This window comes from Corticium candelabrum, chromosome 14, assembly GCF_963422355.1.
Source record: "Corticium candelabrum chromosome 14, ooCorCand1.1, whole genome shotgun sequence".
NCBI classification, from domain to species: Eukaryota; Metazoa; Porifera; class Homoscleromorpha; order Homosclerophorida; family Plakinidae; genus Corticium; species Corticium candelabrum.
In genome coordinates, this window is record NC_085098.1 from 3,636,132 (window position 1) to 3,661,683 (window position 25,552).

General features: G+C 44.1%; 4 protein-coding genes across 4 annotated transcripts in view; 2 read left to right on the forward strand and 2 right to left on the reverse strand.

Moving 5' to 3' along the window:
• LOC134189775 (uncharacterized) overlaps positions 1-5,229 on the forward strand; it is a 5,768-nt gene extending 539 nt beyond the window's left edge. The window contains exons 1-4 of the mRNA XM_062658150.1: positions 1-573; positions 3,051-3,156; positions 3,282-3,427; positions 4,516-5,229. The exon at positions 1-573 is cut by the window's left edge and continues 539 nt beyond it. Of these exons, the coding sequence (XP_062514134.1) occupies positions 1-573; positions 3,051-3,156; positions 3,282-3,427; positions 4,516-4,936 (1,246 nt within the window). The 3' untranslated portion in view covers positions 4,937-5,229. The remainder of the gene's footprint in view (positions 574-3,050; positions 3,157-3,281; positions 3,428-4,515) is intronic.
• A 730-nt stretch (positions 5,230-5,959) lies between these two features.
• Positions 5,960-10,882, reverse strand: LOC134190180 (protein dispatched homolog 1-like). The gene is made up of 3 exons (XM_062658615.1): positions 10,800-10,882; positions 10,349-10,478; positions 5,960-9,195 (listed from the first exon to the last, which is right to left on the reverse strand). Exons 1-3 carry the CDS (start codon positions 10,826-10,828, stop codon positions 6,283-6,285), a joined length of 3,072 nt encoding a protein of 1,023 aa, XP_062514599.1. The 5' UTR covers positions 10,829-10,882; the 3' UTR covers positions 5,960-6,282.
• Positions 10,883-11,012: 130 nt separating this feature from the next.
• Positions 11,013-14,604, reverse strand: LOC134190138 (protein dispatched homolog 1-like). The gene is made up of 3 exons (XM_062658564.1): positions 14,417-14,604; positions 14,216-14,339; positions 11,013-14,149 (listed from the first exon to the last, which is right to left on the reverse strand). The coding sequence occupies exons 1-3, from the start codon at positions 14,431-14,433 to the stop codon at positions 11,171-11,173; spliced, it is 3,120 nt and encodes a 1,039-aa protein (XP_062514548.1). The 5' UTR covers positions 14,434-14,604; the 3' UTR covers positions 11,013-11,170.
• Positions 14,605-15,977: 1,373 nt separating this feature from the next.
• On the forward strand, positions 15,978-17,297 carry LOC134190296 (TNF receptor-associated factor 6-like). Its single transcript, XM_062658749.1, has one exon. It carries the CDS (start codon positions 15,978-15,980, stop codon positions 17,295-17,297), a length of 1,320 nt encoding a protein of 439 aa, XP_062514733.1.
• The last annotated feature ends 8,255 nt before the right edge of the window (positions 17,298-25,552 follow it).

Genomic DNA, 25,552 nt, shown 5'->3' on the forward strand with positions numbered 1-25,552 from the left:
CGAATACGACATTCTGGTCGTGGCTGTCGGGTCGAGATCGAACACGTTCAACACTCCGGGTGTCAAAGAAAATTGTTTTTTCGTCAAGGAGTTGACGGACGCAGCGAAGATCCGCAACTGTATCACTGACAGTATTGAGACTGCGTGTATGCCTCAACAGACGGACGAGGAACGGTGGCGTCTGCTTCATTTCGTTGTAGTGGGAGGAGGACCGACGGGTGTCGAGTTTGCTGCTGAGCTACAGGACTTTGTTGATGAGGATCTGGCGAGGCTGTATCCTCGACGGATGGTGGAGAATATCCGGGTATCTCTGGTGCAGAGCGCTGATCACATTCTTAATACTTATGATCAAGATATCAGTAATTTCACTGAGAAGCAGTTTAAACGGGAAGGAATTGATGTTATTACGAACTGTAGAGTGGCTGCTGTCGATGAGAAGGAGTTGGTGCTTCGTGACAAGGTGACGAAGGGGAAGAAGATGGTACCGTATGGGTTGTGTGTGTGGGCGACAGGAGTTGCACGACGACCGATTACTGTGCAGTTGAGTGGAGAGCTACCAGAGCAGACACATCGGTATGATTGTCTGTTCATCTGATGTCTGTCTGTCTTTCTTTCTGTCTGTCTGTCTATCTGTTTATCTAGCTGTCTGTCTGTTTATCTATCTGTGTGTTTGTCTGTGTGTGTGTGTGTCTCTGTTTATCTATATGTCTGTCTGTCTGTCTGTCTGTTTATTTATCTGTCTGTCTATCTGTTTGTCTGTGTGTCTGTCTGTCTATCTGTTTGTCTGTCTGTTTATCTATATGTCTGTCTGTCTGTCTGTCTGTCTGTCTGTCTGTCTGTCTGTCTGTCTATTTGTTTATCTATCTGTTTGTCTGTCTACAGTCTGCGTTAAAACTATTGACACATTTTCCGTTTTATTTGCACTATTTTTATAAAGTCTTCTTGTCTTGCTATGTAATAAGAAACTTGTGCCAAATTTTTCTCAAACAGCTGAAAGCAGCACAAAAGCTATTTCATAGTCTGCGCATCCGCTTGGAGACGTTTTCCATCATATAATGAGTCGTGAAAGACAACACCACGATACTCTGTTACTATACCACTCTGGTAACAAGAAGCCATCCAAGATCTGTCAACTTTTAACTATTTCTCACTCTACTGTGTACCCTCAGGAGATTCGACACTGGAGAAGGAATCGAACGCAGAGCTTCCGGTGGAAGACCAAGAAGACTAGCTGGAAACCAGCGAACAGCACTAATGAACATGACACAACATGGAACAACAAAGTCAGCAAACAAACTTGCCCATCAGCTGGCAGCGTAGGGAGTTGTCATCAGTTCTTCCACCATCATAAGAGAACTTCATGACACAGGCTATCACTACACTTTACCTAGAAAAATTCTGCTGCTAACTGAAGCTCAAAAAAAGAGAAGTGTAGACTGGTGCTCTGACCATGCAGCTGATGACTGGAGCAAACAATCTTTAATGATGGGACCACTTTTCAGCTGTATCGCAATACCATCCATGTCTGTGTTTCTGCAGCTATTGAACCAGTCAATCTGCTTCCTTGTCATGGTCTCAAAATCCACGCATGGGGTGGGATAAGCTTGTGCGAAACAACTGTTTTGAAAACATTCAAGACATACACGACAGCCACCATTTTATCGATATTCTGGAAGTGTCTTCTTGAATTGGCTGATACTCTTTACCCGGACAGATGGCGTCGTCAGCTTGACAATGCTGCTACGCATACAGCTTGACAATGCTGCTACGCATACAGCTTGTCAAACTCAGCGGTGGCTTGGCTGCAGGACAACGGCATCAGGGTTCTCGATTGGCGTGCTAACTCTCACCAGATCTTGCGCCAATAGAAAACTTCCTGGGTGGTCATCAAGCGGCGTGTTGAGCTTCCTAGGCCTCAAAACATTTATGAACTTGAAGACACGAACCAGGTGGAGTGGAGTTGCTCACACCTTGTGATCTGTCGCCATACATTGAACCGATGTGTAGCCGAATGCGCCTTTGTGTAGATAGCGGGGGAAACACTATCAAACAATGAAAGGATGAGACAAGCTACTGATGTGCATTTGTGTGTTTCCAAAAGTTTAGCGAACGTATGAGCATACACAATAGTTCTCTTCTATCTAGAGACGTACATAATGCAAAAACGGATGCGTTTCTGCTTACACTACCCATGGCCATGCATGCCTACAAGCATAAATGTGTCAATAGTTTTGACGTGGACTGTATCTGTCTTGTCTGTTTGTCTGTCTATTTGTGTGTCTGTCTGTCTATCTGTTTGTCTATCTGTCTGTCTGTCTGTCTGTTTGTCTATTTATTTGTCTGTCTATTTGTCTGTCTGTCTGGCTGTCTGTCTGGCTGTCTGTCTGTCTGTTTGTCTATCAAATATCTTACATTTTTCTCAGATAAAGATTTCTATCACACCACTAAGAATCCTAACCTATCAAATCCAGAGTATGTGACCCTCCTAAATGTCTATCTGTCTGTCTGTTTGTGTATCTGTGTCAGTGTCTCTTTGCCTGTTGGTTGGTTTGTTGGTCAGTTTGTTTGTCTGCTTTTTGTCATTTCTCACTGTTTGTTTGTTCTGTGTGTTTGTTCTGTCGGTATGTCTGCTCTATCTGTTTGCAGAGTACACCTCTAGTAAGGAAGAAGTAAGAACTGTGTACATGCTGTGTGAATGCACGGACATTCAACACGACCACACAATTGCGTGCACACACACTTGCGTGTGTGCGCACACACACACACACACACACACACACACACACACACACACACACACACACACACACACACGCGCGCACACACACACACACACACCACACCACACCACACCACACCACACCACACCACATTTACAAGCACACAGTGGTTTAATATTTGCCAGTTCCATCTACTACTTTGCTTGAGTTTGGGTTGTACGTCTCTATATTTTGGTCTATTATCCATATGTTGATCATTTTTGTCTACATTGAATTCTTCTCATTTGAGCTGTTGTGCTCACACACTTATCTATTGCTGTATGACTCCAGGCGAGCTCTGACAACTGATAAGTATCTACGTGTTAAAGGTGCCGAAGCCAGCATCTTTGCTATTGGAGATTGTTCCACTATAGAGCAGAAACAGATGGTTGCAGAGGTAAGAGTTGTGAACACTGGCTGTAATCAATGGCATAGACAGATTGGTTGCTTGATGTAGCATGATTGCTGTGCATGCTCTTGTGCTGGTGTGTTACCTTGATGGTGTCGTTTACGATGCTCTAGGTGGACGGTTTGTTTGCTGAAGCTGATGTCAACGGCGATGGCTTAGTGACTGTCAATGAGTTTCATAGTTTGCTGTCTCGGTTCCGCAACCGATATCCTCAGATTGCAACGTATTTTTCCCAGTCGTGGGATGAGAATGTTGAAAAGTGAGTGGACTGGCATATGTGTGTGGCACTCGTGGTGATGCTGCTGCTGCTTGGACAGTGTTGTTTAAAGGTGCCCTCTCATAATTCACTGCACATGCACCCTAAGATGTTTGCTTGCTCTGCTTCATTAGGACACAACTTGAAATCGTGGCACGTTTCAAGTTGTGTCCTAATGAAGCAGAGCAAGCAAACATCTTAGGGTGCACCATGTTCTATGACATACAGCCTTTCTTCCTACTACAAAGAGAAATGCAAATTGCTTTCTTGTCCGCCGCGGCAGTTTCGCTCCTTGTACTTGACATTTTGAGAAAGCTAACGACAAGTGTGTTCGGTTCTTTATCTACACATTTACCATTTTGAAATAGCTTGCTGTTGAATGATAAAGTGCTATTTCGATCGTTTTCTTGTTGCACTTGACCCGGAAATGGGTGGAAACCAGAGCATTGTCCCACTATCGTGATGGCATTGGACACTTGGGTCGTGAAAGTAGCCATGGAGAGGTGCCTGTAGCGCATCTATCGTACATGATAGCTACCGGCCTCGAAGTTCCAGACCCATTTTCGGGTCACGTGCAACAAGGAAAAGATTGAGAAATTGCTTTGTCGTTTAACAGCAATCTCAAACTGGTAAATGGTAGATGTGTGGATAAAGGTATGATTTCAAGTTGTGTGGGTGTGTCTGCGCGTGCGCGTGAATTTGTGAGCGGGCACCTTCAAATTGTTTCTGGAAAAAATTGTCTTGCTGCCATAGTTGTGTGCACAAGCAACAGTGTGCATGTGTGTGTGTGTGTGTGTGTGTGTGTGTGTGTGTGTGTGTGTGTGTGTGCACGTGCGTGTGCGTGCGTGCGTGCGTGTGTGTGTGTGTGTGTGTGTGTGTGTGTGTGCGTGTGTGTGTGTGTGTGTGTGTGTACACTGTGAAGTATATGTACATTTACTTCTCATGTACAAATTGTAACATTTCTTGCATCTGACAAAAATCACTGCAACAGATGTTGACTTTACAATATGCACTTTGTTGTTGCTTTGCATCACATCAGCACATTGCCTCTGTAGGCATAACTTTAAAATATCGTTTTCAAATTTTTCCAGACTCTTTGAACAATCAGATCAAGATGGCTCATCTACCCTTAACTTGAACGAGTTCCGTATGGCACTGAAGGAAGTAGATAAAGAACTAAAAAGTCTCCCAGCAACTGCCCAGGTTGCATCCCAACAAGGAGAATACCTTGCTCACCTTCTCAATGATTTGGCTGATGCCAGAGATCTCACAGCTGTCGAGAGCTTATCTCTTCGACCTTTTGCTTATAAGCACCAGGGATCGATGGCGTACGTTGGTGGCAACCAGGCTGTACTTGAGATGCCGATTGTTGGTACTTTGTGTGGATGGTGGGTGATGTGGCTGTGGCGTGGGGCATACGCCAGTCAGTTGTCAAGTAACCGAACAAAGACGCTAGTGCTTCTAGATTGGCTCAAAACGAGTGTTTTTGGAAGAGACACGTCACGACTTTGAATTTTTTCTGTATGTTGATAAATGGGTTTCTACCGATTGCGCTTGCATGAAATAGTTTACTAGACAAGGAAAGAACTCATTGGCAGCAAGACAGCCAGTCAGTGTAGACACATCAGATCTGATGTGTTCACGATCGTATTTTAGTGTAATTTTTACATTTACAGTTGTGGTACACTTTTTTGCATCTTTCGTTTGAAACTTGTGATGTTGTTTGAATGTCATATGAAATCTGAGGTGGAGTGCCTAGATGGATGGATCTTGCGCATGTGTTGTTTTCAGCTAAATATATTGCTCGTAAATTCCATGACAGTTATTGCTTGTACATGACCAACTAAGTGCACTCCAAATAAGTTTAGTTTCTAGTCCAAAGATCTTCAAACTCGATGCAGTTGGATATCATTAATTATTATAAATTATTTTTAATTAAATTACAGTGACTAGGCCACATCCACTAATGAATACTGTAACTCCAGAAATTTTTGTACTCATGAAATTTTAATTATTTTATAGATACCTGGTTTACTAAATAACATGAATACTAAAATTTATAGATAGATGCACTTGAATTTGGCTACAGTACAGTACTGATGTCCCGAAAAAACAAACAAAAGAACAACAGAGACAAACAAAAGGAAAACAAATAGGCAAATAAACAAACAGACAGACAAACATCCAGGCATATGAACAAACAAACAAACTGACAACAAACACCCTTATGAAAATAACATCTGTACAAACTACTGCATGGGTAGAAGTACTAAAATTTATGAGTATGAAAATTTCTGGATTTACGGTATGTTGTATGAGCACTGCCTGCAGCCACAATTGCCACACACGCACATGCACACAGACACAGACACACTCACATGCACGTGCGTGCGTGGCACGTTTGCACACACACACGCACACACACTCACACACACACACACACACACACACACACACACACACACACACACACACACACACACCAGCTCTCATAGGTCAGGCAGTGGGCAGCAGGTAAGCAAACAGACAAACACAGAATTTCCAAGTCTATTACAGACTTAAGTTGGATTTGTCCAATAAACACACAGGAAACAAACGTTACCCGAAACATTAGATGTTTAAACATTTTCAATACTGTCACTCACTCATCCAAGTTCAGCTGGGATTCAAACTCTGCATATTTTTCATTTCTCCACCTTTCATGCAGAATACATAAATTCTATGTCAACTAACCTCCAGCCACTCAAATATACATAACAACATCTGACAGTGTGTCGATACACTATGAATTAATTAATTAATCAATCAATTAGTTATTAAAATAAACAGTGTCTATGAGATGATAATGTGACTGTTCTTTATACCGAGGTCACCCTCACAAGTATGACGTTTGTTTTGCCATCGGATTCTGTTGAAATATTTTGATTTGAATTGTTTTTAGTCTGTTCGCCTGATACATCATTGGGACTTCGGGCTGACTCTCCATAACAATCGAGATTCGCGGGCAAAGACACTTGAGCAAATTTGTATTGCGGTCCCATGATAGCACACATTGGCAGAAAGCAGAAATTCGCAAATATCCAACTGTACGTCATCACAAGGATGAGAAACAGACCGAGCTGGAAGTATGTTAGTATAGTGGCAGGCATCATCATCAATCCTGCAATGACTGTTGTGATTGCTGCCATGGTGACAGCAGGTCCAATGTGGGTTATTGCATAGGTAACCCGCTGCTGTCGGAGCTGGTCGCGGCACAAGCGATACGCCACGCCAAAGTGGACAGTAAAATCGACCGAAAGGCCGACTGCGATTGCTATTGTAACGGACTCAAAGATTCCGAGCTCCCAACCAATTAGCACTAACGTGCCAACCGTAGACACAAGAACACCACCAATGGATATAATCGCATATATGCTGATAACGACATTGAGAGTCGTGAGAAACAAGATCACAAACGAACAAGCAAGTGACACGCCCATAGCCACGAGAGTGCCATCAAACAAACTGCCCTGTAGATCCATAAATTCAAATGCGCCGCTGAACCAACCTCTTCCCAGGCCATCGGGAGCCGTCTGGCCCCACTTGATCATGAAGTCCTCGACTTCACTCCAGAACGATTTCATCGCTTCGTATGACCGAGAAAAGGTCTGATCGCTGATGATCATAGCCGTGACCGCACGCACGTTGCCAGCACGATCAAACTTGATGCTGTAATGATCGCTATCGCTCGAGTTCTGTGGAATCAATTGCAAACAAGATGCCAATGTCGACCAGTTTGTCGGTAGTACGACTTCACAGCATGTCCGCATAATTCCTTTTTCATCATCACACGACACCGATTCACGTAATCCCTGCTGCCAATGGAAGAACTCGGTCACAAAACATGTCACAGTGGCACGATAAAATCCCTCCTGTTCGATTGCCTCACAGAAATCCATGAACCACTGCTGTATTTCCTCTGTAATTTCGAAAGGCGTCGGCCACTTGTAGTCCAGCTTGAGAGGCTTGTCATCGGCATTAAACGGATTGCCGGCATCTTCGGGTTGGATACCCCACCACAGGTACAAAGGCAGGGTTGAATCCGACGAGTCATCTACCTTCTCGAAATAGAAATGGTCTTGCAAGTTCAAGATGTATGACGAAAGAGGGTCTGATTTCACAAAGAACTGGAATCTGGCCGATGATGGAAGGTTCAGTTGTGGCTTATAGAACACGACAATTGACATTCCGATGGCAAGCAGTCCAAGCAAAACGACAAATAGATATCTCAGCTTCACGACAATGACTGCAAGGTATCGTGTAAAGAATACATTGAATGCACTCCGTGTGATATCCGGCAATCGCCGAATCGAGAATCGTTTGTCTTCATCTCTTGGTGTTGAAACCCGGCAGCACAGAGACGACAGATGACGCTCATACACCACCACAATTGCTGGCAGCCACGTAATCATCAGAGCATAGTTACTCAAAATCGCAATCGCTGTGAATATGCCAAACGTCTTTATCCCTGTGATTGGAGAGATGATGTTGGCAAGGAATGCGATAGCCGTCGTAAAGCTTGTGACAAACATCGACAATGCTGCATGACGAAGAGTGATATTCACCCATTCTGTCATCGTCGCTGTCGGCATTGCCTTCTTAGTTTGCTTCCACACATCAAGATACACAAATACATCATCGGCACCGACACCGATGACAATAATAAGTGCCAGCATATTAAGAAATCCGAATGCCAAATCGCGAAACACGACCATGTAGAGAAAATACGTAATAACAATAGATGAAACGATGGCCAGACATGCCATTGATGTAACAAACAATGAGCCTGTATAAACCCACATGATAACAAATATGAAAACAATAGAGATCGAAGGAAACATAGTCTCCGATATGAGACGTTCGTGAAAGATCAAAACGTCGATGTAAAGATCGGAGCCGGCAACGGTAACTCCCATATGATGTTCAGTCGATGCCAAATGATTGTGATACAACTTGACAAGCCACCTCCGATCAGAATCCCTCGTATATCCTTGTAACAGCAGAAGACCATAACGAAGAGGCGGAAACCAATCTAGAGAATCACGGCCACAGCTTTTGCTCACTGATGACACACAAACTTGTGCAAGACTTTCAACAAACTCGACGTCCGTCAAGTAGTGAAGAATGATATAGACGGCATTATTTTCAGTGCAAACTTGTGGCACCTGAAGACACGGAGAACGCATCGCACCATCCTGCTTCTGCTTCTGTATTTCTGCACAGTTTGATATCAACGTGCGATTGGCATACCAAGGTGCACACTGCAATAATCGAGCCTTCATCGCTGTCACATCGGATTCAGTCACATTCATACACGATGGTCGATTGCTTATGGATGCAATAACATTGCCGATAGAAATATCAGGGCAACAACTTTGTCTCTCTGTTGTTTCATACTTTATGCAGGTTTTGTTGTAGCCGTCTTGTAAACGAATGAATGTGGACGAATAGTCACACATGGCCTTTATGTCATTGACAGTGAAATCGGATTCGAACACGAGCTTTAGATCGCTACTGAAACCAGATGTAGTGCAGAGTTGGAGAGCATTGCTCGAGGATCTATTGTTCGAAGACTCGACATCTTGGTTTCCCGCCTGATTCAACTTGCTATGATTGGTAGAACACGTCGGTCCGTAAACACAGTTCAGTAGTATTCCCTTTGTAGTAGCATTTCGAATGTTGGTAATTGTTCGGTCGCGTTTCTTGACCTCGGTACCACGAGGCTCAAATCCCTAAAGAGTAACGTCGTTAATATTATAATAAAAACAAAGGCGGCTCTATTAAGATCAAGAGAGTCTGTCATCTGTATTTGATCTACAACAGAATGCAACAGTATTGCTACATGCATCTCATGATCTGTGTTGTTTCCACTAGAAAAAGTAGGAGCTCATCTGCATAATTTGCTACGCAGAACAAATCGTGTTTTAGTTTTGATGCCTGGACTCACTTGTTCAGTTGCCATGATGACAAGAATGCTTTCTGCACATGTGCAAATGTACTGCTGTGATGTCTAGTTGAGTTTCTTGAGTGTTAGTATGAATCATGGTTGTAGCCTGGCTTTAGAAGTGGGAGGTGCATAATTCACCAAAATGGAGCAATGATGTCACAAACATGTCATGTGGTTTTTTGGCCATTTGAATTATATATATATTTATTTATTTATATATTTATTTATTTATATATTTATTTACTTATTTACTTACTTATTATTTATTTATTTATATATTTATTTATTTATTTACTTATTATTTATATTTTTATTTATTATTTATTTATTTATTTATTCATTATTTATTTATATATTTATTTATATATTTATATATTTATGTATTTATTTATTATTTATTTATTTATTTATTTACTTATTATTTATTTATTTATTTATGTATTTATTTATTTATTCTTTATTCATATATTTATTTATTTATTTGTTTGTTTATTTATATATATATTTATTTACTTATTTTTATATACTAAATATTTTGCCCAGCTTCACCCAGGTCCATTCAACTGCGAGGAATTACCATGAAAGTATCTTGTTTTAGTGACAGCTGGCTCAAGTTGATGGCAATTTAATTCTAATTTAGAAAACTTGCAAGAAAGAAATGAAACACTCCTAGACTGAAACGAAATGCTCTTATATTAAACGTACGTCGTCTCTTGAACTCTAAAAGAAATCATTAAGTAATCCATTGTGGCATCATGTATTGTGACCTTGCATTTAATTGTTACAATTACAACTATCATCATCACACCAGGTTTGCTTGTAGCCCAATTTTTAATTTAAAAAATGTTTTTGAACACAGCCAATCATGATCTGTAGGAGTTTCTATATTACGTTTTACATACCGGTAGTTTAATTAATTGATTAGTTCAGCCTTTTACCTTTCCAGGCTCTTCAAAAGTCGGCAGCTCTGCACCAAAGAAGGAACCAAGTGCGCAACCGATCAGCAAAACGACGACACTTACGATCACCACAGACGGGTAGTTGGCAGTCAGCGACGAATAGTAGTATCTAGTATCAAAACACAAACAATCAGATTTAATAGTGCAACAGCTAGACAGCTCGTCCGTGCACGTGCAGTGCAAGCGACATTCACGTGACCCTAAGACCACACTCAGAGACCACGTGACTGCTACACCTCTACCACGTGGTCTCTTCTCGCCATCTACATTGTAGCACGACAAACTGTTCTTTGCTACGTGATAAACCCCTGCGTGTAGCCTTCCAGTTAGACCATCTTTCAATTGCGAGCCTGTTTGTCATTGTCTCTCTGTGTACTCATTCGACTACAACGTTACTGTCTACGTGTTAATGTCGCTGTCCGTTGCTTGCCTGCGTTGTGGCCTATCCACAGTCGTCATAGAAAACTGCTCAACACTCGCAAACAGGAAATCCTTCGACCGTCAAAAATTGCACATACGGGACTGTAAATTTTACCGACTGTGGGACTCCGAGGTCGGGTATCTACTAGTGTACAGTACAGACCCAACTACACGTTCTTACTAAACCCTGTAACGGTTATTCTAATTTACAGCATCACTGCATACATCCAACCATCTCGTGTATTTTCCAATATTAGAATTAAGAAGACCTAAAGAATTCCAGAAATATTTAAATAAAAGATTCACATCGACATATTTCTTGACCAATAAATTCGACATTCCAATCACAAATCTCTAAAATTTGTCCATAAATTAAATAAATCATACCGAGGAGACCCACTCTGTAACAACACCCTTCATATCACTCGAGTCTTCCTCCTGTGCATGCATCTGGACAACATTGCCATTCTTCTCCGCATGTTCAGATCGTTTCCTCGATTTACCATCGACGTCTTCATTGGTCACGTGAACAGGCATTGATGCTGCCTGACCGTACCAATCCAACCACGAAGGCAACACGATTTGTGCAAACCGATGCTGAGGTCCCATGATAGCACAAACGGGCAAGAAGAAAAAGTTAGCAAACACCCAGCTGTACGTCATGATGAGCATGAGAAACACACCAAGCTGGACGTATGTGAGAATCGTAGCCGGCATCATCATCGAACCGGCAACAAACGTCGTCAGTGCGGCCATCGTAATCGCCGGTCCCATGTGATTCAACGCAAACATGGTTCTCTCTGTCCTTGAGACTTCCCTGCATAGACGATAAGCGACTCCTAAGTGAACAGTGAAATCAACCGAGAGACCGACTGCGATCGCTATGGTGACAGACTCGAATATTCCAAGATCCCAACCGAGTAAGGCCAGCGTGCCGACGGTAGAGACCAGAATACAACCGATCGATACAATGGCATAAATGCTGATGACAATATTGAGAGTCGTGATAAATAACACGCCAAACGAGCAAGCGAGTGACACACCAACGGCCATGAGTGTGCCGTCGATCAGACTCGTCTGCAAATCCATAAACCCGAATTGGCTACTAAACAAAACTCGTCCGAGTTCCTCTGGCGCTGAAGCACTCTGAGCCACCATGAAATCCTCAATGTTGTTCCATAACGACTGCATCGGTTCGAACGAACCTGTAAATGTTTTATCGGTTTCGATCCTCGCAGTGATTACACGAACGTTTCCTTGGTTGTCGTATTTGACACCATAGATGCTACTGTCTGTAGATGGGGTATCCATCGTCGAGAGATGCAAGCAACGTTGCAATGTCTGCCACTCAGTAGGAAGACTCATATTACAACACAATCTGTATTCCCCTGTGTAGTCATGACATGTTGCTGGCACCAAACGAAGTCTCTCCTGCCATCGTTTCAAGTCCTCGAGAAAACAAGAACTCGTACTCCGATAGAAATCCTGCTCCTTGATTGCCTCACAAAAATCCAAAAACCACTGCTGCATGTCTTCGTTGATAACAAACGGCGTGGGCCATTGGTAGTCTAATTCAAGTGGCTTGTCGTCGGGATCAAATCCGCTGCCAGGATCACTCGCCTCTATTCCCCACCAGAGAAAGAGTGGCAACGTGGTTGCAGTCACATCCGTGCCTCTCTCGAAGTAGAAACGATTTTGTAAGTCTGTGATGTACGCTGACAGGAGGTCGGACGACACGAAGAATTGAAATCTTTCTGTACTGGGTAAGTCCAGCTTTGGGCTGAGAAACACAGTGAACGACATACCGATGGCAAACGCCAGAAATCCTACGGCCAATGGAAATTTCAGTGCAATAATAACTCTCGATAGATATCGTTCGTAAAACAGAGTGAAAATGTTTTGAGCGAATGACAGAGCACGACGGCAGGACCGAAAACGGTCTCCATCTCCATTCTCCGTACAACACATATGAGATACATATCGTTCATAAACAACAACAACAGCCGGAAGCCACGAAACCATCAGTACATAGTTGCTCAATAAAGCCGTTCCAGCGAAGACACCAAATGTCTTAATGGCCGTGATCGGGGATATGATGTTTGAAAAGAATGCTACAGATGTCGTGAAGCTTGTCACAAACATCGACAATGCGGCATGACGAAGGGTCGTACTCACCCAATCTGTCATGCTAGCCGTCGGCATTGCTTCCTTCGTTTGTCTCCAAACGTCGAGATAGACGAAGACATCGTCGGCACCGACGCCGATGACGATGATGAATGCCATCAGATTGAGAAATCCAAACGAGGGAACTTGAAACACGACCATGTACAAGAAATAGGCAAGAATGATCGACGATAAGATGGCCAGGCAGCCCATTGATGTGATAAACACTGAGCCGGTGTAAAACCACATTATGAAAAACACGAGAATAATCGAAAACGAAGGATAGAGAGTCTCGGTCAAGATGCGTTCTTGAAAAATTGCATAATCGATGCGAAGATCAAACCCGGCCACCTTCACATCCTCGTAGTCTTTAACCGATGACAAACGGTCGTGATACAATCCAACAAACCACTCTTTATCGATTTCGGTTACAACCTGACTGTCAGCTCCGGCTTGTAATAACAACATTGTATACTCTAAACGAGGGAAACGGTCTAGAGATATCCGAGAGCAGTCTCTATTTGAGTCCGACTTGCAAACAGCCGAAACACTGTCAACAAACTCGATGTCTGTGAGATAGTGAAGAATGTTATAGATCACGTTGTTCTCAGCACAAATGGCTGGAACATCGAGGCAGGAATGAGCAGACGAGGTAAGTTCACGGAGTCCTGTTGATCCTACGGCTTGCGTCTCCGAACAATTGTGTGTCAGTGTTCCGTTGGAATACCAAGGTGCACACTGTAAGAGTCGAGTTTTCATCTCGATGACGTCAGATTCATTCAGTGAGTGACATCCCGGTCGATGAAACGTCGACGCGATGACGTTGCCAATGGAAACATCCGGGCAACACTTGGACGCGTCGCTCAGTCGACAGATCGTGTCGTAGTCGGCGCGCGACCGAATGAATGAGGAGGAAAAGGCGCAAACTTCCCGGATGTGGTCTACATCGAAATCCGCTGCGAACACGATTTTAAGTCTGGAGGCGAATCCGGACGTGGAGCAGAGACGAAGGCCACCTGTATCGCCTTCGTTCGAGCCAGAAAAAGCAACCGTTCGTCGTGTGACGTCACTGACTGTTGTGTTACTGTGGCGACGTTGGCTGACGGAATTCAGTAAAATCCCTTGTTCGGTAGCTCTTTCTATGTTGTCAATCGTTCGAAGACGCTTTTTAATTTCTGTACCGCGAGGTTCAAAGCCCTAAATACGACGAAAGAGCACGTGATAGGCAATACAAAAGTAGGACGGTGGTCAGTCATTGCAGACCTTTCCTGGATCTCCAAATTTGGGAGGTTTTGAGCCAAAAAATGCGCTTACACCGCACACAACCAGCAAGACGAGCACAGCCGTGACAACAACGGATGGATACTCGGCAAGAAGAGAAGAATACCTACAGAAATTGATATCAAAGTTACTCCCTACCGTGGACACGACGTTTGTGACTTTGTCTCTCTATCTATACATTACCATCGTCGTCTTTCCATCACTTTCGCGTTCAATTGAAAGAATGAGTGCACGTGTTGTGAACCGAGTTTCTATAGACGAGACGTTTCAGTGTCTAGACACCTGCAGTCACACAAATCTTGGTAATCAGTGTAGACGCAAATTTTCCGGAGTGTCACGGCATCAGCGTGCATACCCGCACTGCACCTGACCTACAGCACATGTCAGGAAGTCTATTCGCGCATTCCGCTCGCAACTCCGGACCGTTACCTCGAAGTCCAAGATTTGTGTACGTAATGCCGCGCTGTAACGCCAGAACAGCGCTAGCGCCAAGGCACAGGTTGCAGCAATACTCTGACACGCCGATTGCGATACGGTAACAATAGACTGCTGGGGACCAATGCAAATAGAAATAAAAATTTTATGTTTGCAGGCGTTGAGGCGTGTCACGGTCTGTGACACCGAGGGTGACTTCTTCCAGTTTACTGTAAGAATTTCTGTTGTGTCCAGAACAAGTACATCTAGGCACTTCTAATCTAACAGGATAAACTCTCGGCTACTAGGTAGTAACCGGCACCTGAGAAGAGAACACGTCGACTGGCACGTGGAGTTGTCGCACATCTAGTACGCTAATTACTCGAGACATGAAACCTAATGTTGGCCGGTCACGTGATGTACGATTATAAGGTACTCGCTCTTATCATGCGTTCATTGTCACAGAGCAGATACAAACTGCATGTGAGAGAGAAAAGTACGAGTAGAAAATAGGCGTAGCTTTGCAAGTGAAAAGGCGTGGTTTGCAGTCTAATTTATTCTACCAAAAAAATTGAGGGTCACGCTACGTCGGTGAGAAGGAAACTGAACACATTAGATGGCGAGATACATTGTAAAAAGTATTACAATATATTATTTTACTCATTTAATTAACAGTGAGACTTTTGCTACTAGAATAAAATAGAAACTAGCTGTCCAACAAACCTGCCAGAAAGAAAGATCTAGATGATGCGGTGGTCTAGGTGACACTTTTGCAGATGCTACGACACTAGCTGGAGAAAGTTTCCGACAGGAAATACATAGAAAGAATTCTACCGATCTACTTGGATAGAGCGCTGATTCGTTCGTGTCATGTTACAGATAGTGTTCCTAGAGCAAATGCGTTAGCGCCAATGCGAATGCGAAAAGCAAACGTAGAAATTAGTAGAAAGCAAACAGGAATACAAACGCGTAAATTCAAATGCAACGAAAGGCAAATGCAACCGTACGGAAATGCAAATACTAATGCAAGTGTAAATGCAAATGGTGATGCAAATGATACAAATGGTGATGCAAATGATACAAATGCAAATGCAAATGCAAACGGAAATGCAAATGTCAACGTCCTTGCAATTGCAAACGCAAACGCGAATGCAAACGTCAGCGCAAATGTTTTGGCTACTCTGGCACGTCATAGAAATGCTCAAATAAATATTAAATTTATTGTAAATAGGTATAGCACTACAGATATCGATTTAGAAGTGAGTAACACATGAGTAGCTACTCTCTGGGGTTAGTGCGCATGAGCAACTATTCGCGTGTCACGGTACAAATGGCTAGTCGAGTGGCGGAAGCGGGGAAGGGCTTCGATGCTGTGTTTGTTCAACCTGTTGTCGCTAGGTTGAGATGTGCTATTTGTCTTCTAGTTTTACGAGAACCGGTACAAACGGACTGTGGTCATCGTTTTTGTGCCAGTTGTCTACGGGAACCTTCTAGCGAAAGGCGTGGTTTCTATTCACTAAGGTCTAGTCGTACACGTCCCATTGGACAGCGTTTCTTTTGTCCTTTATGTAGAACGCCGCTAACGCGTTCAGAGATCTATCCCGACAATGCACTGAAAAGAGAGATACTGAATTTGATGATCAAATGCGATCGACATGAGAAAAGCTGTGAATGGGTTGGTGAGTTGAGATACAGAGAAACTCATAAGAAAAAATGTCAATATGTTGAAGAACCGTGTGTAAACGAGTGCGGAAAAATGGTCATACGAAAGGAAATGAAAGATCACAAGGAAAGACTGTGTGTAAGAAGAGTCACTAGTTGTGATCATTGCAGCACCAGAATGAAATGGATGGATCTTGAGGCTCATCACCTAACATGTCTTCAGTATCCCGTTGACTGTATTTACTCGTGTGGGCAAACCCTGGCAAGGAGTCAGATGGAAGATCACACTGGTAGAAAAGGAAATTGTCCAAATAGTATTCTTGATTGTGATTTTAGCGACAACGGATGCTCTTTTAGAGGAAAACGTGACGAACTGCTAAGGCACATTGAAAGTAATACAGCTAACCATCTTAGTCTGATGGCCACAGAACTAAAAGCAACCAAATTGAAGTTGGCAGGCGCAGAAACTAGACTGGAAGAGGTGGAATCACAGCTATGTGAAGGATCGATAAGAATGAAGTATTCCTTTCCACCTGGCAGGTTTGTGCACAAATGGAGAATAGAAAACTGGTCTGAGAAAGTCACACAAGCAAAATTACAGAAACCGGGTGAAATGACGATTAAGAGCAGTTCATTCTATGTATATCCTGGGTATCATCTATATCTTCGTCTTGACCCGGTTGGTTCTATTGAGGGCACTGAGACATACATTGGTCTTTTTCTGTTTGCGACTACTGGAATATCTGATGAAAAGCTCGTTTGGCCATTTCCATTCTCATACGTCTTAGAACTTGTGGATCAACAGTCAGCTGAAAACAATTTTTCTAGAGAAATTCATCCTCCAAATACAAACATGACTGCTGGAGGCTCTGGGTCTGGGTATGGTTATTCCTCATTTTGCTCTCATGAAAAGTTACTTTCTCATCACTACATTAAGGATGATTCTATTCTTATTAAACTGACTATTAATGTGGACGTGGAGGAGTAGGAAAGGAAGTGGGCGTGCATGGTTTTCAACCTATTTGAGCTCATAAAATGTTAAATTCTTGTTATTGCAATGTTTTTATTCTTATCAAACTGTGGATGTGTAGAAGTAGCAGGAGCTGGTACAGTGCAATGTTATCACCTATACTAGTCATACACTGTATGTGTTGTAGGCAGTTACCTTTGTATTGTTAGAAGTGATTTGTAGTGATATTCTATGCTGGTGACTTTTCACAAAAATTCTGAGTGTACTGTATGAATGGAATATTACTTTTAGGAGTAGAGTGTTTGTGCTTGTTGCTGACCTATTGATGCTTACCATAATACCTAATGAGTCACTCTCGAGACGTCAAAACATATAAGATTACTATATCGGACACTAGCAGATACGTGTCCAACACGAAGTGCCCAGAGCCTTTTCTAAAATTTTTTAGAGAGCTCCGGCAGTGCTGGTAGCCTCGACCTCCCAGATCCGTGTAGCGCCGATTCAAATCGGGTACCGCCTCTTCTCTATATATTGCGGTTGGTCCTAGGACCAGCATTAGTGTTCCATTTCATTAATGCATAGTGGTTTGTGTTCTGCGCCTGTCAACGGCAGTAACGACACCTAGTAGAGCCGTTTACTCGAATCAATGCTTCGACATCTACAATAGCCAGCCAGCTGCATGCTCAACGACTTCGCCATCACGTCTGTAGCACTCGTCACTGTTAGTGCTTGCAGTAGATGCAGTTCTCAGACACAGCAGTAGAACAACTCTACCCTATTGCTATAACGCGTAGCTCTACTCAAGGCAGACTAAATAATCTAGCAAGTGTAATGGTCTAGATCTAAGGCAACAGTCATGATGTCATGCTAACGTGCTTTAGCGCAGTGCTAACGTAAACATACATCTAATTACTCGCGCTTCATTCCCCCCTGCTCCCTCTCTAGCTAGTAATGAAACGGGTCCTCACATCTTCTAAGATGAGTACGACGAACAGGTAGATCGATCACGACACTCGAGTCAGTAATATCCAACGTTGTAATCGCCGGCTCTCATCCAGGCAGGCTGAACGAGTCGGCAACCAACACGACTAGCAGGCCGAGGTGCAGGTGGAACCACCGGTTGTACTGGAGGGACTGGAACCGGTTGAACATTAACCGCATTGCCATTGGCACTTACCAAGACTGCTTCCTCCTCGTCTATGTGATGATGGATGTCCACCTCGGGCAATGTAGATGACGGATGACGTTGATCATGAGAAGCTCGTCCGGTTGCATGATTGTTTCTTGTACAACATTCTGGTGTCTGGCTCAGCATTCTCCCGTAACACGGACTCACTCTGTTGACATGAATTCGCTGAACACGTCGATCCTCCTTTGGGTCGCCTGATAGAGACATTGGTACTACCATGAACATTTAGAACCTTGAATGGTCCAGTGTATCACTTAACAAGCTTTGGAGATAATCCCTTAGGTATTGCTGGGTTAAACAGCCAAACACAATCATCTACCTTGTGTAGTGAACACAACTCAACATATATTTCTAGTGCTCGCGCCACTAATCTACCGCATCCGGGAACACTGCTCTACTCCGGATTATATTACTATGCAACCTGTCTCTCTAATCTACTACATTCCTTCCCCCAACTATAGTCACTACTTACTACTACAAGTTCCGTCTGTCCGGCGGTCTGATCACTTTGTTTGATCGTCGCAGTTGTACTTCCTCAACTGTTGTTTTGGTTGGTTGATCATCTGGCTGAATGGTTTCCGGTTGTGGTCGTTTATCGGAATCTGGAGGTGGTGGTGCTTCTACATCCTCTTTCTCTGACCTAGTTCCTTGCTCAGGGTTTCCTACTTTGGCCTCCTGTATTTGCTCAGCAGTTGGCAGTTCTCTGTGCCGGATGTGATCCTGGTGCTTACGTACAATCCTTTGCTCTGCTAATTGACATCTAAATGACAATGGCCCTGTCGCCTGCACTATTTTGGCAGGAATCCAGGTGGCTTTCTTGCTATGCTTCCGAGCATAAATGGTGTCTCCCGCTTGTAAAGCTCTGTCCCGCGCCGTTCGATCATGGCCTTCCTTTTGCCTGGCCTGCGTATCTATCACCCGTTCCTCTAACCCTGGCCTGACCAAGTCCAGGCGAGTCTTGAGTTTCCGTCCCATCAAGAGTTCGGCTGGAGATACTCCTGTAGTACTGTGTGGTGTTGTTCGGTATGCAAACAAAAAAAAACGACTAATCCGGTCTTCCAAAGTACCCACTATCATTTTCTTCACTCCAGCCTTGAATGTATGGACAGCTCATTCTGCCAGACCATTGGAAGCTTGGTGATATGGTGCAACCTTGACATGTTGGATGTCAGTCTGCCTCATGAACTCTGAAACCACTCTGCTGGTAAAACATGGCCCATTATCCGAGACTACCGCGTCGGGAAGTCCATGTTGAACAAAAGCTTGTCGCAGTTTACATACGGTCACCAAACCTGTAGATGCCTGCCCTTTGTTGTAAACCTCGATCCACTTTGAATGTGCATCCACTATTACTAGGAACATCGATCCTAGAAACGGTCCTGCATAGTCCACGTGTACTCTCGACCATGGTTTTTGGGCCACTCCTATGGGTGTAATGGCGCTGAAGGAGGGTTTGGGCGGTTAATTTGGCATATTTCACATTTCCTGACCAGCTGTTCCACCTCTGCATCAATGCTTGGCCACCAGACCACACCCCTTGTCAATCCTTTCATCCTAGCAGTTCCAGAATGGGCCTCGTGAAGCTCTGTCAAGATCCGCGTGCGGCCTGCAGGTGGTATCACAACTCTGGTTCCCCAAACTACACAGTCAGTCTCCACAGACAGTTCGTGACTCCTTATCTTGTATGGACGTACATCTTCTGCTAATTTTTGTGGCCAGCCTTCTCTAACCCATGTTCGCTCTTGAGACAGTACTGGGTCGTTGGTGGTCCACCAGGCAATCTGTGTAGCTGTAACTGGAAGTTTCTCCAACTGCTCCAAAACGTGAAGCATTGCTTCCGGCTGGCATGCATGGTGTGGTAGATCCGGTAGGGGCACTCGGCTTAGTGCGTCAGCATTGTTGTGCCTTTTTCCTTCCTTGTAGAGAAAGGTATACTGGTATCCTGCCAATAGTAGCGCACACCGTTGAATCCTTGCCGAAGCCGTCACTGGAATGCTTCGTCCTTCGCCAAGCAGTCTCTTCAGTGGTTGATGATCAGACAAAAGCTTAAAGTGTCGACCGTAGATATAACGGTGGAATTTTGAAATTCCAAACACGATTGCAGCTCCTTCACGGTCAGTCTGTGAGTAATTTTTCTCTGCTGGTGAAAGCGATCCCGATGCAAAGGCAATGGGATGTTTATTCCCATTTTCAAGCCAGTGCGACAAAACGGCACTTAGCCCAAAAGGCGAGGCATCACATTGCCAGCAACAGTGGTAACTTGGTATTGTAGTGTACCAGTACCCGAGAAGATTTCAACAACCTTTTCGATTCCTGGAAAGCCTTGTCTTTATCCTCTGACCATTTCCATGTTGCTCCTTTCCGTAAAAGGGCATGCAGCGGTGCCAACACTGTCGCTCGATCATGAAGGAACTTACTGTAGTAGGTCAGCATTCCAAGGTATGCCTTCAACTCTGATACTCCTCGTAGTATCGGTGCATCTCGAATGGCCCTCACCTTTTCCTCCGTGGAGTGTAATCCATATTTGTCGATTCGATGTCCTAGATACACCACAGAATCCTGTATGAACTGACACTTGTCTTGTTGTAGTCTCAACCCAGTTTCTCGTAGTCTCTTCAAAACGTTTCCCAAGTTCTCCATTTGCTCAGTCTGACTCTTCCCTGTTATCAAGATATCGTCAAGATATACCACAACGCCCGACAAGTCTTTTAACAACCCTTCCATGATCCTCTAAAATATGGCTGGTGCCGAGGCTATTCCAAATGGTTACCGGTGGTACCAAAACAGTCTCTTATGCGTGTTAATGGTTGTCAGTTCTTGGGACTGTTCCTCCAGACGTAACAGGTGGTATGCTCGACTCAGGTCTAGTTTTGAGAATGCTACCCCTCCTGCTAACTGGGACAGCAAGTCATCTATGTCCGGCAATGGGTGTCGGTTAACTTCCAATATGGGATTTACTGCTGTCTTGTAATCTCCACAAATCCTTACTGTTCCGTTGGACTGCACAACTGGAACGATTGGTGTGGCCCAATCTGAAAATTTCACTGGGCTAATAATACCTGCTGCTTGAAGCCTGAACAGCTCTTCTTCCACTTTCTCTTTCAGTGTATATGCCACCTTTCGTGCCTTATGAAAACGTGGTGTTGCTTGTGACTTTGTTTTGAGTGTGGCTTGTATACCTATCAGCTCTCCAAGGTCATCCTGGAAAACCTCTCTGTTCTCTTCTAACGGCTCCTTTAGGCTACCGTGTGTGTGTGTGTGTGTGTGTGTGTGTGTGTGTGTGTGTGTGTGTGTGTGTGTGTGTGTGTGTGTGTGTGTGTGTGTGTGTGTGTGTGTGTGTGTGTGTGTGTGTGTGTGTGTGTGTAGACTGAACAGTGCCTCCCAATCCACCGGTATGTGTCGTAACCAATCTCTACCCAGCAAACTGGGTCCGTTTCCTTCCACCACGTGTAACTCCAGTTGTTTAGGAGGGCCCTTGTCTGCCCCTTGTACCTCGGCCTTGATAGTCCCCAACACTTTAATTACTCTGCCCCATATGCTCTCAGTATGGTGGTACTCTCTCTAAGAAGTGGAGGAGACGGGCCCCACATTGTCTTATACGTTGTGGCACTAATTACTGTCACTGCTGCTCCTGTGTCGATCTCCATTGTCAAGCATCTCCCATTTATTTTCACTTGTGTCGTCAAGGGAACCGCTTTGGGGTTGCTCACAGCGTATATGTGTTTCAGCTCTAAGATTCTTCTTCGTCATCCTCTGCCCGTTCCACCTGATGTGTGGTTTTCGGTTTTGACTGTGTTTTCATAATTCGACTGGATTTCTTGCCTTGCCCCTTTGATCTACAGACTTGACTGAGGTGTCCCACTTTCTTGCATGCAAAACATTTGGCTTCTTTGAACCTGCATTCAGTAGGAGAGTGTCCTGACCATCCACAACGATAACAGGTTTTGGGCATTTGTGGTTGCATTCGGTGTACAACCGCTGCACCCTCCGCTTCTTATGTCGTGTCAACAACTTTTGACGCCATTATCTCCCGCGCATTCTTTCCCGCCGCTTTTGTAGCGCGCGCTATTTCCAAAGCCCGCACAAACGACAACTCCTTTTCTGCTAAAAAACGCCGCTGCGTGCGCTCATCGTCAATATCACAAACTAAACGATCGCGGAGCATCTCGTTCAGTGTCTCTCCATACTCACAAAACTCGGATAATGCGCGCAACGTAGACACAAACTCTGCAACTGACTCATCCGTATGTCGGACTCTCGAATTGAATCGCAGTCTCTGTACCATGACCGAAGACTTGGGGTTGTAGTGGTTGGACAGAGCTTTCCTCAGATCTGTGAAAGACCTTTCTCTCGGTTTGGCGGAGCCGTCAAGTTGCGCAGTAACTTGTACGTGCGTGCGCCGACTGCTGACAGAAAATTTGCCTTCATTTTGGACTCATCCGTGATGCCGTTGGCTTCGAAATAGCACAACATTCGTTCCTCGTACTGCGGCCACTCGTCGGACTCCGCATCAAAGGCGTCTAGCCTGCCAAACGCTGCCACAGCCATTGGTGTGGCTGTTGATGTTCCACTCGCTGTGGCTTCGTCCATCCTCGTCGCCAATGTAGTGAACACAACTTAACATATATTTCTAGTGCTCGCGCCACTAATCTACCGCATCCGGGAACACTGCTCTACCCCGGATTATGTTACCATGCAACCTGTCTCTCTAATCTACTACACCTTATACACACTGCAGGACCACGGCTGCTGTCGTCATAGTTCTTTCTTGTCTGTGTTTTGTGATCATCATCTCATCACAAATACGGGAACCAAACACGCGAGAGGGTCTGCTACGAGGCTAGCTGTCACCTAGCTGTCACAGAGCCGTCTATAGAGAAAGTTGCGACACAGGTGTTTGAGGTCACGTGACGCATGGGCGCCATTTTGACTCCACCTGCGCGTGTACGAGATACGTGTTACTGACTGTTTTTGGTTTTTTCTTTGACCATCGAAGGTTGAGAGCAATGCCCGCCTGCTGTGCGTGGGGTTGTTCCAACAGACATGAGAAAGTGCATACCATGTACAGGTTTCCGCGCGATCCTGCCAGAAGAAAAGTGTGGACAAATCGAGTCAGCCGAAAGAATTGGACTCCTACACTTTATTCTTACTTGTGTGACGTAAGAAGAACATTGTGTACAAGCATGTATGAACAAATGTCAAAAAGAACGTCTTAGCAAACGTCTTAGGCCTGCTAGAGCGCTGTAGCTAGACTGTGTGCACAGGGTACAAGAATATAATTGATTGTTAGTTTCATGCGGCATTTTGGATGGTGCCTACAAGCTCGTATATCTGCAGTACACATTAGAATACTACACAGTTCGGTAAGGTTTGAAATTCTAAGCACAGGGAGGCTGTAAATTTCTTGAGGTCTGTGGCCACACTCTTCAAGTCTTTGAAGATTAATGGAAGAGAAAACTGGAAGCCTGGCAAGCACGTGTCATAATGGCAACAACTTCTGTGCTGGACATACAAGAGGAGTTGCTTGGTAGTGGACATAAGTTTCTGCTGACTTCACACCTCACTCAAGATTGTCTTGAGAACCTTTTTAGTGTAGTAAGGCTAAACAATCCTGTGCCATCACCTGTGGCTTTCAAATGTGCACTAAAAATCATCAGCATTGCTCAATTTATGAAACCTCTAGGTGGGAATCATGGAAGCTATCAAGATGATGACACAGATTATGCTGTTGACTTCCTTTCCCAACCAATACAAGTACCAATGAATCCTGATCCAGAGTTGATGGAAACTGAAATCTCAGAAGCCAAGTCTGTAGAGGAATTGACTAAAGCGGAGTGTAACAGTTTGTTCTATCTTGTGGGTTATTGTGTCCAAATTATTAAGAAAAATGAGGTAGTGTGTGATGCTCGCCTTGAGTATGTCTTAAATTCAGCTCCAGATCATAGCAATTTTGCAACACTAACTAGTTTGAGGGAATTCAAGAAGAGCAGCCTTGAGCTTGTTACAGGTCACACATTTGATATGATGTTGAAAGTAGAGCTAATGTTTCGAAGTATAGCAGAAGATACTATAATGGCTAGTCTCGCTTAGCCAGACCCCTTTCCGCCGTGTCCTCCTTGGCGAAATGGGGTCTGGTGAACGGCCTTTGAAGTCGCTGTGTGTCGCGTAGCCAGAAACCGGCTATCTAAAGACCGAATTTAGTTTCTTAAACGCTTCACTGAAGACGAGACTGGTATGCACGCAGTGCAATCCTATCTCAAGTAGCTTCTCTTGTTTCGTAGAGAACAACTCGAAGACTACAGCTAGAGTCGTTGCTGTTTGTGAAATCTGCATGTTTACAGCAGCGATTAAACGCGGCCGCCGGAACGTTGACGTCGACAGGCTTCGATTTCGTTCAGCCATGATCGACGTCGTGCGATCTAGCGTTGTGCGCTCGTGTCACAACGGAGACTGAATGCGAACGTACTGGATGGATGCAAACGTACTCGGTGCTGTTTGCTGTTTTTTGACGTCTAAAGCGACCGCAGGCAGTCCAGAGTGAGTGATGTCTGGAAGGGCTTGTAGCTACATGACGTCATCGAAACAAGATGAGTCGTCTTTCTGTGTTTGGGTAATCATTTCATGTGTTTTTTGCTTTGCTTTGGTGAACACATACAGTTTCAACCAGGAAGAGACCACGTTGACAGAAATGCTGGACGTCTCAAGGTGGTACAGATTCGATGTGTTGTTTGGAAGAGCTATAGATTACGCGTGTTCCTGCAGCGTAACTTCCAGAGTATGTGGAGCTTCAGGGAGACTATTTCCATCCAACTGTTTTCTCTTGCTCAACAAGGTGATAGCATCTGGTGGTTTCATCAAACACAAAAGCACGTCGACATGTCAGACAGTTATGTTTCATTGCATGATTTATGATCATACATGCAGCGCTACATGATCTAGAATTTTAGACAGTTATTACAACATGCAGTTATTTATTTCACTGGAAGGTCAAAGGTACAGCAGTTACCACAGTCACAACTAAGTGCACAAACATCACAACAACCACATCCTTTTCCAGCACCGTCTTCACTACCAGCAAATAAAA

Coding starts and splice junctions, on each gene's coding strand:
- LOC134190180 (XM_062658615.1), bottom strand. CDS start 10,828: ATGACGACTGTGGATAGGCCACAACGCAG. Junction 10,479..10,799: donor GTGGATAGGCCACAACGCAG/GCAAGCAACGGA, acceptor TTTTGATACTAG/ATACTACTATTCGTCGCTGA. Junction 9,196..10,348: donor CTTTTGAAGAGCCTGGAAAG/GTAAAAGGCTGA, acceptor GTTACTCTTTAG/GGATTTGAGCCTCGTGGTAC.
- LOC134190138 (XM_062658564.1), bottom strand. Junction 14,150..14,215: donor AATTTGGAGATCCAGGAAAG/GTCTGCAATGAC, acceptor CGTCGTATTTAG/GGCTTTGAACCTCGCGGTAC.
- LOC134190296 (XM_062658749.1), top strand. CDS start 15,978: ATGGCTAGTCGAGTGGCGGAAGCGGGGAAGGGCTTCGATGCTGTGTTT.